Below are 13,998 nucleotides of genomic sequence, written 5' to 3' on the forward strand. Positions count from 1 at the left end.
TGCAACAAAAAATAGAAAAAATGCTGGCGCACTAGGGACAAGAAAATATAAAATATATGTGTTTGCTGCAACCTAATATAGAGATATCACTATGTGAGTCAATCTAATTAATATGTGCGTGTGATGAGGGTTGTGCTAACTTTATTTGCTATAATAGTGTCTTACTTTCAGAGACAAATTCCATAGAATACATTGATATCGCCACCAACTAAACCACCACTTTTACAAATTATAAAGCCAAAAAAAGAGAGGAACAAAAAAAATATATATATTGTGTGTGTGTGTGTGTGTGTGTGTATATGTATGTATGTATGTATGTATGTATGTGTGTATGTGTGTGTGTGTGTATATGTATATATATATATATATATATATATATATATATATATATATATATATATATATACAATTTGTGTGTGATGACACCACCGCAGTTTGTGTCTGTTAACCAGACCCCTAACTCCTGCACTGGTGTCAACAAATACAATTTATCTTACTCAGACCACAAACAACTAAAGTGCTTCAGCCCCCAAAATTATATAAAAATACTGTGATAAAAATCATCCTTAAATATCTCCTGTAAGAAAAAGTGCTTAAATATCTCCTGAAAACACTGCAGAGACTGTTTAGACTTATGTACTGGATTTATGCACATAGCACTTTTTCTTACAGGAGATATTTAAGCATTTGTAATATTGATGGTATATTGGAGCATAGTGTGCTCTATACTGTTTGAGGTATATAGTAAGCAGCAAACAGTTTTTTTTCACACATTTTTCACATTGTTGAAATTATTTATTGTGGATGATTTTTTTTCAAAAAAGTTTTGTAAAAGTGGTGGTTTAGTTGGTGGTGATATCAATGTATTCTATGGAATTTGTCTCTGGAAGTAAGACACTATTATAGCAAATAAAGTTGGCACAACCTTGTTCTTAAAGTGGTTGTAAACCCAAATGGCTAAAATTGATCTAGCCTCAACGTGTTTGTTCATTAAGCAGTGCAGTATGGTTTGTTTTTGTGTTTTCTCAATCCTAAATACCTTTTTTTTCTTTGTGCTCATTTGTGGTCACCTCCTCTCTGCTCTGTATCCTGATCTAAGAGAGCCAAGTGTAGTCAGTGAATGAAGGCTGGAGGAGAGGAGAGGAGAGGGGAGGGTCCGTGAGATTATGTTCTCACTACACACTACGGAGCTGACAGGGAGTGAGGAGGGGGAGCTGCAGAGACACCCAGATGCACAGGAGAGAAGCTAGATGACGGAGGCATGTATCCGGACCACGATCTCATGGTTCAACAGCCGTGATTAATGTGGTCAGCTCACAGAGGGGAAGTCGGGACCAGGCAGAATCAACCAAGTACTGCAGAAGATACAAAGGGGCAATTGACTAGGCAAAAAGCACTATGCTATAGCTCGTGCCTTAAAGGGACAGGAGTACTATTTGTTTGGGGTAACAGCCACTTTACCTTCAGACCAGATGTTCTTTCATGGTTGCTATGAAATGAGGATTGTATAGATTGGAGTTAGTATCTGAACTTTAGTGGAATGTTATTCTATACTGCGCCAAATGAAATACAGCAGCTCTTTATTTCTAAGATCAAGTCTCAGTCTCACATGAAAACACAATAGTACAGCAGCAAATATAACAGCAATTGCAAAACTAAACATGACTGTGAGGAACAAGAGGCCTAGCTATATGACCTATATATAAACAAGAACCCTTGGTCAGTGGGTTTATATATGTACTATATGTATGTATGTATGTATGTATGTATGTGCGTAAAATAAATATATATATTTTAGTTTGCTGGCACGGCTCTGCCCTGTATTGTTCTGCAAGAGCAAAAGCTCCCAACAAGCCAATGTCTCTAGTCCTCACCTTGTATCTCTCCACTGCTCCTAGCACAACAAAGTTATCGTAATTATCAGTACAACAACCTGTCCGCAGTCCCTTTTTCAGGAAGTGGTGTAAAACCTGCTCTCTGGGTCACAGCTCAGCTTGTCCCACTGCAGCTGAGTCCACAACACAGGGCTGCAACTCTGTCTGCCCTGTCTCTAGCTTGCAATTTCAGTTTACGTCCCAGCATGGCTCACTCCGCAGTTCAGCCATCCTGTTTCTCTCTACTCTAGGCTCCTGGCACACTGTTTTTTCAGTGGAAGCTGTCTTGCCCCCTCCTTCGTGTACTAGTGGGATGAGTTTTTAGTTTGGCCAAGGCTTCGGCCATTCAGATTCCTTTTTTCCTTTTTTGCTGTCTCCCACAGCAGGATATGAAACAGCCAGGAACAAGAAGCAAAACAGACTGCAGTACCTCTGGAGCTCCCTTGCTCACATTTTCGTTAAGCTTTTATTATATCTTTTCATGTGACAACACTGAAGAAGTAATACTTTGCTACAATGTAAAGTGGTGAGTGTACAGCTTGTATAACAGTGTAAATTTGCTGTCCCCTCAAAATAACTCAACACACAGCCATTAATGTTTAAAGCGCTGGCAACAAAAGTGAGTACACTCCTAAGTGAAAATGTCCAAATTGGGCCCAATTAGCCATTTTCCCTCCCCGGTGTCATGTGACTCATTAGTGTTACAAGGTCTCAGGTGTGAATGGGGAGAAGGTGTGTTTAATTTGATGTTATCGCTCTCATGCTCTCATACTGGTCACTGGAAGTTCAACATGGCAGCTCATGGCAAAGAACTCTCTGAGGATCAGATAAAAAAAGAATTGTTGCTCTACATAAAGATGGCCTAGGCTATAAGAAGATTGCCAAGACCATGAAACTGAGCTTCAGCATGGTGGCCAAGACCATACAGTGGTTTAACAGGAGAGGTTCCACTCAGAACAGGCCTCCCCATGGTCGACCAAAGAAGTTGAGTGCACATGCTCAGCGTCATATTCAGAGGTTGTCTTTGGGAAATAGATGTATGAGTGCTGCCAGCATTGCTGCAGAGGTTGAAGGGGTGGGGGGGTCAGCCTGTCAGTGCTCAGACCATACGTCGTGCACACTGCATCAAATTGGTCTGCATGGCTGTCGTCCCAGAAGGAAGCCTCTTCTAAAGATGATGCACAAGAAAGCCCGCAAATAGTTTGCTGAAGACAAGCAAACTAAGGACATGGGTTACTGGAACCATGTCCTGTGGTCTGAGACCAAGATAACCTTATTTGGTTCAGATGGTGTCAAGCATGTGGGACGGCAACCAGGTGAGGAGTACAAAGACAAGTGTGTCTTCCCTACAGTCAAGCATGGTGGTGGGAGTGTCATGGTCTGGGGCTGCACTGGGGAGCTACAGTTCACTGAGGGAACCATAAATGGCAACATGTTCTGTGACATATTGAAGCAGAGCATGATTCCCTCCCTTCGGAGACTGGACCGCAGGGCAGTATTCCAACATAACGACCCCAAACACACCTCCAAGACATCCACTGCTTTGCTAAAGAAGCTGAGGGTAAAGGCGATGGACTGGTCAAGCATGTCTCCAGACCTAAACCCTATTGAGCATCTGTGGGGCATCCTCAAACGGAAGGTGGAGGAGCACAAGGTCACTAACATCCATCAGCTGTGTCATGTCGTTATGGAGGAGTGGAAGAGGACTCCAGTGGCAACCTGTGAAGCTCTGGTGAACTCCATGCCCAATAGGATTAAGGCAGTGCTAGAAAATAACAGTGGCCACACAAAATATTGCCACTTTGGGCCCAATTTGGACATTTTCACTTAGGGGTGTACTCACTTTTGTTGCCAAAGGTTTAGACATTAATGGCTGTGTGTTGTGTTATTTTGAGGGGACAGCAAATTTACACTTATACAAGCTGTACACTCACCACTTTACATTGTAGCAAAGTGTCATTTCTGCAGTGTTGTCACATGAAAAGATATAATAAAATATTTACAAAAATGTGAGGGGTGTACTCACTTTTGTGAGATACTGTATGTGTGTATATGTGTGTGTCTGTGTGTGTGTGTGTGTGTATGTATATATGTATATAATATTCATCTATATTTTATTTTTTATGCATACTAGCTGTATTGAATTGTCTTCAATCATGCCACAGAACTGCTTCTAGAGCTGCCCAGGCCTACAGATGTTATCTAGTCATTCCAGAGTACATTCAATTTTGGGAATAGTTCATTTGTACTGCAGAAGTCAAATACTTGCCCATACTGTTCAGTAATGAGTTCAGTGGAACAAGCTACCTAAAATATTGAATTGATTTTTTTTATCTGTTTCTTTGTTCAATACTATAGTCTGTGCTGTGTAAATACCAAGCTTTGAAATGTTTCTGATTGCAAACATTGTGTTTGTTCTACAATTTGGTTAGAGGTACTATGTCCTTTTAACTCCCATCGGGTCTTTCAGATTTCAGAACCTTTTTTGTACAATTTTATCTTCTTGAATGAAGAATTGTTTATCTCATGTATCATGATTTTTTTTTTTTTTTTTTATATATGCAGTCATTACATATTACCAGAAACAACTGTATATATGTTTTAGAATGTTGCTTTTGGGCAAAATTTACAATCCAGTTACAGATTGAGATGGGATATTTGCCATTACTAAAGGGTTTGAAGTACAAAGGAAGGCCTTCTGTGTCCCAATAGTCAGATTTCCCTTCGCTTCATGAAAAAGGTTTTGCTGCAGTTATACTTTAATGGCAGATGTGTAGTGGCCTATCCCATCACTTTTTAGCGACCCTTTTTAACACTGCAAGATGGCTACTTTCACATTGAGGCTCTATAGCGCTAGAAATAGTGCCTACAGAGCGCCTGTAAAGTGCGTTTACTGTCACTCCAGTGTGAAAGCCCGAGTGCTTTCACACTGGAGCGGTGCGCTTGCAGGACATTAAAAAAGTCTTGCAAGCAGCAGGAATGGGCAGTGCCACTGTGCTTTGTGGGCACTTTTAACCCTTTTATTCAGCTGCTACCAGGGTTTAAAAGCCCCACACTAGCGGCCGAAAAGCACCTCTAAAGTGACGGTAAAGCGCCTCTAAAACTTGCGGCTCTTTACCGCCGACGTCCCCGCACCTCAATATGAAAGTGCCCGAAAGGTCGGGAGTTTGTTTCTGGTATACCAAAGATCGTGTTTTTAGAGGAACTAAAATCCTGTAGTGAGATGCTGTCTAGAGTATTTTCCACGCCAGCTGTGATTATGGTAAGACAGAGATGATGGAGCATGACACTGTAAACTGTATACCCTGAATGACTCCAAATTCTTGCAAGCTGCAGTAAATAACTGTTGAGTTTTAGTTTTAGGACCCATTCGCAGCTTCACATGCATTGCAGCATTGTGCAATAGGCCCATATAGATTACAATTTAAAAACTCACTAAACTGCAGTGAATAAATATGAACTGGCCACTGGACTGGACTTCTACTTGAAATGTATTTCATGTAAATGCCATGTGCATAACTGCAGGAAAATGGACAAGTGAAAAAATGCCCTCACATCACTCTTGTTAACATGTGCTGGGTTAATACAACCTATTTATTTGAATGGGCTACTAAGGCACCACAACGGACTAGAAAATACTCCTGTGCAATTTTTTTCAATGCAGTGCACCACGGCAGACAGTAATGTATTGATGTGCACTGCAGTACAGGTACATATTAGGGTACCACTGACCTATTATGCTAAAGCCCAACTCCAGCCAAAATGTTTAACTTTGTTTTAGAAGGGGTAGATGCCCTGTCATTTTTTTATGGTCCTTTTGTGTTCCAGCCCCTAATAGGACAATCTCTCCAAGAGCACCCAAAAAAAACTTTTAGCAGAATGAAGAAGAGTTAGAATTTCAGATTTTTATTTTTGTTTGCTGTCTATGCCTTTCTGTCCTGGTGATAACCAGACCTTCTATTACAGGTGAAATCACAGGGACAGGACATGGGGAAAAATCTCCCCGCCTTTGTCTGATGTCACTTGACGTCAGAGGGGGTGGGGTCACCCGTTTAAGTCACCGGATATCCCCACCCGGACAAGATTCTGATAAGCCCCCCCGCCCACAGACCCCCCACAACCACCGGGCAAGGGTTATGGGGACGAGGCCCTTGTCCCCATAAACATGGGGACAAGATGTTTTGAGGGCACACCAAAACATCCTCCCCATGTTGAGGGCATGTGGCTTGGTATGGTTCAGGGGGGGGGGGGGGTGCTCTCTCGTCCTCCCTTCTTTTCCTGTGACCAGCCACTTTACGTGCTCGGTTAAGGGTCTGGTATGGATTTTGGGGGGACCCCTACGCCATTCTTTTTTTTTTATTTTGGCGCGTGGTCTCCCTTAAAATTGTCTGGTATGGATTTTAGGGGGACCCTTACGCTATTTAAAAAAAAAAATTGGTGTGGGATTTCCCCTTAATATCCATACCAGTCCCAAAGGGCCTGGTAATGGGGGGGGGGGGGGGGTCCATGTCGTTTTTTTTTTTTAATGAATTTTTTTCCATCTATCCAGGTCCTCATACGCTTTTTAGCTTTTTTTGGCAATAACTTGCATAAAAGTCTTTAAAATTAACACTTTTGATTTTTCATGTTCGTGTCCCATAGACTTTAACGGTGTTCACTTGTTTGTACAAATTTTTTGCCTGTTCGCATGTTCTGGTGCGAACCAAACTGGGCAGGGGACGGGGGTGTTCGGCTCATCCCTATTAGGGTCAAATACAAAAGTTTTGCGTTTAGAATTTTGCTCTGTGTATAGTGGTAGTTTGCGTAAAACTGATCTCAGGAATTAAATTGTTTTTGGATGTTTACATTTACATTGATGCAAATTGGACCAGACTAACATATTTTATGCTTGATTGGTTGTTGGGGAAGCTGAAGATCACTATTATTCAGCACTGCATAGAGTAATAGCCGTGATCTTCCAGGTCCTGTGCGAGCGGCTCCCCTTCTGCACAGTGACCACAAGGGGTCACTTGATCAGCACTGTGGCCATTCATAATTGTTTTTAAATCGTATGTGATCAGCCTTTTTGTGATGAAATAAACAAAACAAATTGTTCTCTGAAAATGTATAAATAATCATAGTACCAGTTGATAACTTTTAGGTGGGTTATTCTGAATGTGTAAATCCTGGGATTTACAACATATTAGATTGTGATGTCCTGACTCCACCTCCTCCAATCTGAGCGCACCTTGTATTCATTAAAAGATATAGGGCGTACTATGAATGGCATCAGTGACAAGTGAGCAACCCCCCCCCCATTGTGCATTGGGGTGGCCACTCGCACAGGACCCAGAAGATTGTGGCTATCATTGTACGTGGCACCCATCAAGTATAAGATACCTGAGATGCTTGCGCTGTGCCAAGAAAAAAAAAATCAGTTCACTTTTTTCCTTCTCAGCTAGTAAATCATTTATTTATGGTTGATACTGAAGAGAGTAAGCTCAAAATAGCTTTTAATAACTCTTGGACTCTAGACTGTCATTACAGGGAAGGGCAAGAGTGCTGTATTCAGAATTTATTTTATGTTATGGGGAATACAACAGAAATAGTGGGAGCACCCCATAATCTCAAGATGGGCTAGAGCAGTGCTGGGAAATACAGTGGGGGAGATCTTGAATTATAATGAGGTATAAAAAACAGGGAATACCTTTCCAACTTGCCCACACCATTGACAATCAAGATGTATCGAGGGAAACTGCTGCTGCTCTAAGAAAGTTCACAAACTGAGACTTCTAGGAGAGCTATTTTTTATTTTATTTTTGGAACTTGCTCCTACACATTATTACTGTGTCTTGAGTGACACTGGGACGTTTGGGAGGAAACACTCCCAACAGGGGACCAGGAGCCAAACACACTCAAAAGTGTCAGTTTCTGAAGATTCTTTGAGTGGCAGTACCCCTTGATTAAAGCAGAGATCAGCGATGTGGACAGCTGAATGGGTTAATATTGACTATCTTCTATTTCAGGGAGCGCGTGTCTCTTATATTAGTGACAGGGTTGCTTTATCATTTTTGGCCACTAATAGACTTATTCAGTAAAGCAGATGATGGATGATAATGATGTGCTGTCTCAACCCACAGTAATTAACACCCAAATGAACCCTCTTAATTTATTAATGTAAAGCAGTCCGGACACCTATACAGTAATAAATATGCCTCTATTTCTACTTCTTTTTATCTGCTAAGTGCTGCAGCATGGGTTAAAAAAAGGAGTTGTACACTCCAAGAAGCAGCTGAGCTCCTGAATACGGCCTAATCAACAGCACTGTTCTGGAAGCAAAAGCGATGTTGTTTAGACCAGTGTTCAGAGCAGTTTGTTCACAGCAGAGCTTGTGTGAGAGCCATGGAACCCCATGTGCTGGCAACACAGGGTTCTTTAAACCTTTTTGCAACACTTGGTTAACAAAAAAGTTTAAAAAGAGGTAATTTGTATTACTGTATATGCAGTCTGGTTTTATACATTATTAGGAGAGTTTAATTGGGTGTTACATCGAAATTCCATTTTACATAGTCTGGTTGAAAAAAAGATACAAGTCCATCTAGTTCAACTAATATAAAAGGGAAAATAAAATATACAATCCTAAAATACACATTCCTATGCTCACAGTTTATCCAGAGGAAGGCAAAAACAAACAGCAAAGCATGATCCAATTTGCTTCAGCAGGGAAAAAAATTCCTTCCTGATACCCCAAGAAGCAATCAGATATTCCCTGGATCAACTTTACCTATAAACGTTAGTACCCAGGTGAATATGTACATTTAGGAAATAATCCAGGCCTTTTTTTTAAACAATCTACTGAGCTGGCCAGAACCAGCTCTTAAGGGAGTCTATTCTACATTTTCACAGCTCTTACTTTGAAGAAACCTTTCCGTATTTGGAGATGAAATCTCTTTTCCTCCAGACGTAAAAAATGCACCCTTGTCCTCTGTGATAAACTTAAAGTGAATAACTCAACACCAAGTTCACTATATGGACCACATATATATTTATACATGTTGATCATATCCCCCTTAATCTCCTCTTCTCAAGACAGAATAATGCCTCTTATCAGTTTGGTTACCCAAAACTGAACTGGAATTAACTCTCTCTCTCTCTCTTGCACTCTCTCTCTCTCTCTCTCTCTCTCTCTCTCTCTCGCACTCTCTCTCTCTCTCTCTCGCACTCTCTCTCTCTCTCTCGCGCACTCTCTCTCTCAGCAAAATCCTTAATATATAAAAAAGGATTTTGCCTGCTTTGTTATTAAGCTTCTGGTCTACCAGAACACCCAGATTCTTCTCCACCATTGATTCCCCCAGTTGTACTCCCACTAGCATGTATGATGTATGCATATTCTTAGCCCCCGCAACTTTACATTTATCAACATTAAGCCTTATTTGCCACATAGTTGTCCAAATAAACAGTGCATTGAGGTCGGCTTGCAAGTTGGAGGCATCCTGTAAGGATGTTATCCCACTGCATAGCTTGGTGTCATCTGCAAAGACTGAAATGCTACTTTTAATCCCAGACTCAATATAATTTATAAAGATATTAAAAAGTAAGGGTCTCAACACAAAATTGAACCTTTGGGTACACCACTAACAACCTTGGACCATTCAGAGTATGAATTATTAACCACTACTGAATTCTGTAATTTAGCCAGTTTTCTATCCATTTACAAACTGATTTTTCCAGGCCTGTAGACTTTACCTTACATATTAGCTGTGTGTGGGAAAATGCTTTTACAAAATCCAAGTACGCCACATCCACAGCCACTCCTTTGTCTAAAGTTTTACTTGCATCCTCATAAAAAATAAATCAGATTTGTCTGACAATTTCTGTCTTTCATGAATCCATGCTGTCTGTTGCTTCAAATATTTTTTTACAGCAAGTACTCATCTATGTCGTCTTTTACTAAACTCTCCAGTGACTTCCCAACTATAGAAGTTAAACTAACAGGTCTATAATTACTTGGTAAAGACTTTGATCCCTTTTTAAATATAGGCACCACATTGGCCTTATGCCAACCTAGTGGTACTATGCCAGTCATTAACCACTTTCAGACCGGACCAATTTGCTGGTCAAAGACCAGACCACTTTTTGCGATTAGGCACTGCGTCGCTTTAACTGACAATTGCGCGGTCGTGCGACGTGGCTCCCAAACAAAATTGACGTCCTTTTTTTCCCACAAATAGAGCTTTCTTTTGGTGGTATTTGATCACCCCTGCGGTTTTTATTTTTTGCGCTATAAACAAAAATAGAGCGACAATTTTGAAAAAAACGCATTATTTTTAACTTTTTGTTATAATAAATATCCCCCAAAAATATATTAAAAAAACATATTTTTTCCCTCAGTTTAGGCCGATACGTATTCTTCTACATATTTTTGGTAAAAATCGCAATAAGCGATTATTGATTGGTTTGCGCAAAAGTTATAGCGTTTACAAAATAGGGATAGTTTTATAGCATTTTTATTAATAATTTTTTATTATTTTTTTTACTAGTAATGACGGCGATCTGCGATTTTTATTGTGACTGCGACATTGTGGGGGACCCATCGGACATTTTTGACACATTTTTGGGACCATTGTCATTTGTACAATAATCACTGCTATATAAATGCAGTGATTCCTGTGTAAATGACACTGGCAGTGAAAGGGTTAACCAGTGGGTGGCAGTGTAGGGGTTAAGTGTTCCTAGGGGTGTGTTACTAACTGTGGGGGGGTTGGGCTTTCATTTAGTGTACACTGATCTCTGCTCCAATCACATGGAGCAGAGATCAGCGTCACTAGTTGCTAGGCAGAATGGAAAAATGTTGTTTACACAGCATTTCCTTCATTCGGCCGCTCCGTGAGACGATTGCGGGGATGCCCGCGGCGATCGAGTCCGCGGGTCCCGCGACCGGACTCACGGGGGTCCCGACCAGCGCGGGAGCGCGCCGCCGGCGGCACGCTCCCGATGGCAGGGCGGCATCGAATATTGGACGTACCTGTACGCCAATATGCCTGCCCGTGCCATTCTGTCGACGTACATCATCGTGCGCTGGTCGGGAAGTGGTTAAAGATTCCCTAAAAATGAGAAACAATGGCTTTAAGATGAAATGCCTTTTTATGTATATTCTTTTTACTGAAAGTTGATTTCTGATCCATCTATTTACTGTAAGGTACTGCTGTTTGTATATTTTGCTTTATTAATTAAACCTGTATGTATTGGTTAATTGTACATGTGAGCTTTCATTAGTAAAGACCTTTTCTAGTGTACAGGCTATACCCATTTATACTTATTTTTTAAAAATATTTATAAGAATAGAGGTAACACAATCTGCCGTAATCCATACCAACCAAGCAAAATTGATCTCTACTTTCCTGACAGTAGTAAACTGGAATACACTTGGTTTCTATGGGCTACTTCACTTTGCCTAAGGTTATTGCACTATTAAAGGTTTTAATAAATACGTGCAGAATTATTTGGAGATTATGTCACTATTCTATAGTGGTTGTAAGTTACTAGCTTCACAGAACAGTTCTTGTTCTTACCGTCGGTATTGTAGAAGTGGGTAGACCTTCAAGTGGTATCCTTGTCAGCTCATTCAATCCTGAGACACAAAGGTCAGAAGCTTGCTGCTGATTCTCTTCAGCATTATTGGCATTTCTATCAGTCTTTGGATAAAGATGTCAGATATTCCATTGCCTGCTCTTCTGGGATGCTCTTGGGTATCTTCTCTTATGACCTGGCCTCACTATATCTTTGAACTTAACCGTTCTTTTTAAAAGAGATCCTTTGGGAAAAGGCTGCTAAAGTTAAAGGAATATATCTCTTTAGGGGATAAGAAATCACTTACAAAGTGACAGACATTTTGGGCTGTAATGATTTTTAGACTATAAACTAATCAATGTTCAAGATGCCTGGGGACTCATTAAATGACTTGTGTAATTTTTGTAAGGGAAACCTAAAGCTGCATTATAAGCAAGGCAGGTGATGACCTAATTGACCCTTTCTCTTTTTTTTTTTTCTTTTTCACATTTGTTTTTGCACGATTCAATGGCAGCAAACAGCTCTACTTAGCATTCTTAACTTCTGTCTAGAGCTACAGCACCTCAATCTTGGAAGCTGTGTTTTGGTAAGTACTTAAGTAGTAGTTTTTGTCTTTTTGCTTATTTGCTTTTTTATCATATTTCTTAATTCAGTTTAGCTATATCATAGGTGTTGTACAAAGTCATAATGTAGTCTTGGATATCTATTTATAACAGGTAAAAATTGCTAATTTAATTTTTTTTTGAGAAATATAATTTACAACTGTAATGCATGTTAGAAAGGTTTTTATTTTATGTATTTATTAGAAAAATGTTCTGCAATCATTTCACTGAAAATTTTTAGTAGAAAATAATGACATTCTAAACCAAATATATTTACTTTATCGGTGGGCAGCCAGGGTTTTCACCGTTTTTCTTACATTTCCCCCTTTTTTGCTTTTCTTTTAGTCAGTCTATTTAATTTTCACCATTTTTTTTACATTTTTCCTAAACATTGCAATTTCCAATATCAGAGTTTAAAAAAAAAAACTTGAGGAAAACTGGAAAAAGCTTTGCAGCAAAATTAAGTGAACAGAGGTGAAACAAATGATTTACCAGTCTTAAATGATCTACAGGTTTCATTTAACTTTAGGCTTTATGAAGCTGGTCCAAATGAACTATTTACTTAACTAACGGAAGATACGGCTTGAAGTGCTGTATAAACTATATGTAGCCTCAGCTACATACAGTTTACAGCATTGTGTGGGGCTGAGCGCTGTTCGGCCTTTCAGAGGAAGCTTTGTATTCTACGAATAAATACAAAGCTTCCACTGATTGGCTAAGGTGGAGAAGCGGACTGATTAACATAAAAAAACTCCACCTCAGCCAGAGGAAGTTCTGTATTCATTGAATACAAAGCTCCCTTTGAATGGCATAGCATTGCTCAGCCCGACTCAATTTTGTTCAATTGGGACTGGAAGTTCTCTTCCATCGCTGAAACACAGTGCGGTATACTAATATATAGCTGATGCTACATCTAGTTTATACAGTGCTCCCAGCTGCTGCAGCTGGTAGCGCTCGTTCATACATGTGTTGATTATGAAGAATGAATCAGTGTTCATTAACATGCCTATGGCATTTATGATGCATTTTTCACGCGTTGAAAAAGCTTCAAGGATGTGTAATAAATACCCATGAAAGTGTTACTTTTCTCGTGGGAAGTGATTAAAATGGAAGTGATGTAGAGGAAATGATCCACTTTGAAGAGTGGTTAGGTTGTAGTGTGATGGCAGTAATTTTCGTGAATTCTATGCAAGATGGATTTGTATATTTTGATTTCTTTTACACTTGGCTTTGTACAGCTCAACTTTTCTGAAAGCCACTGGCAATAACATTTAGCACCTCTGCTCCTAACTGGAATTGTCTGTATTGCTGGCTGGCTTGATGCTTTTTTCTACACACAGAAACAAATGGTGTAGTTATATGGCTGCTCTGTACAAAGAGGAAGTTGGTGGAGCTGCTCTGTCCTAGTTTTCTATTATTTCCCATGCCATTGTGGGGTGCAAGTACCGCCAATGGCTCCTCTGGCTCTTCCCAAATGCTCATCTAAAGACTAGCACACACAATCAAAAGAATCGGATGAAAAATATCGCTTTTGGAGCAATCGTACGATAATCTGATCATTTGTACCCTGCTTTCAAGAGCCAATTATGACAGTTCATCCGAATTTACCTGAAGGACCAAACATGAACATTTTTATCATAGAATAGCATATTGTACAATTTTAGTTTAATCAGTACAGTATTCATGTGAAAAAAATCGAAAATGCAAGACTGCACATGCTCAGGATTGAAAGAATATATTACAATACAATACACAAAATCACTTCTAAAGTTGTGTTCTGTCGTACGAGAGTTTTTTCGGGAAGTTTAGTAACCTTAATTTTCAGTATGAGATTGGCATGCAAAAAAAACAAACCAAAAAAAAACTTAAGATCATTCTTCCCATAGTCTCATCGTGTTTACACACCTTAACACTTTTAGAATTTCTTCATTAACATGCCATAAATTCTATAGGTGCGGTTACAGAACATTATC

The 13,998-nt window shown here is 39.8% G+C and overlaps 1 protein-coding gene across 1 annotated transcript in view; it reads left to right on the forward strand.

The window, feature by feature from the left end:
• Positions 1–13,998, forward strand: part of FBXL4 (F-box and leucine rich repeat protein 4) — an 83,003-nt gene that overhangs the window by 57,265 nt on the left and 11,740 nt on the right. The window contains exon 6 of the mRNA XM_077487206.1: positions 11,938–12,009. Within this exon, the coding sequence (XP_077343332.1) occupies positions 11,938–12,009 (72 nt within the window). The remainder of the gene's footprint in view (positions 1–11,937; positions 12,010–13,998) is intronic.

This window comes from Lithobates pipiens, unplaced genomic scaffold (genome assembly GCF_037356315.1).
Source record: "Lithobates pipiens isolate NorthernLeopardFrog02 unplaced genomic scaffold, aLitPip1_a1.2 Scaffold_18, whole genome shotgun sequence".
In the NCBI taxonomy this organism is placed as follows: Eukaryota; Metazoa; Chordata; class Amphibia; order Anura; family Ranidae; genus Lithobates; species Lithobates pipiens.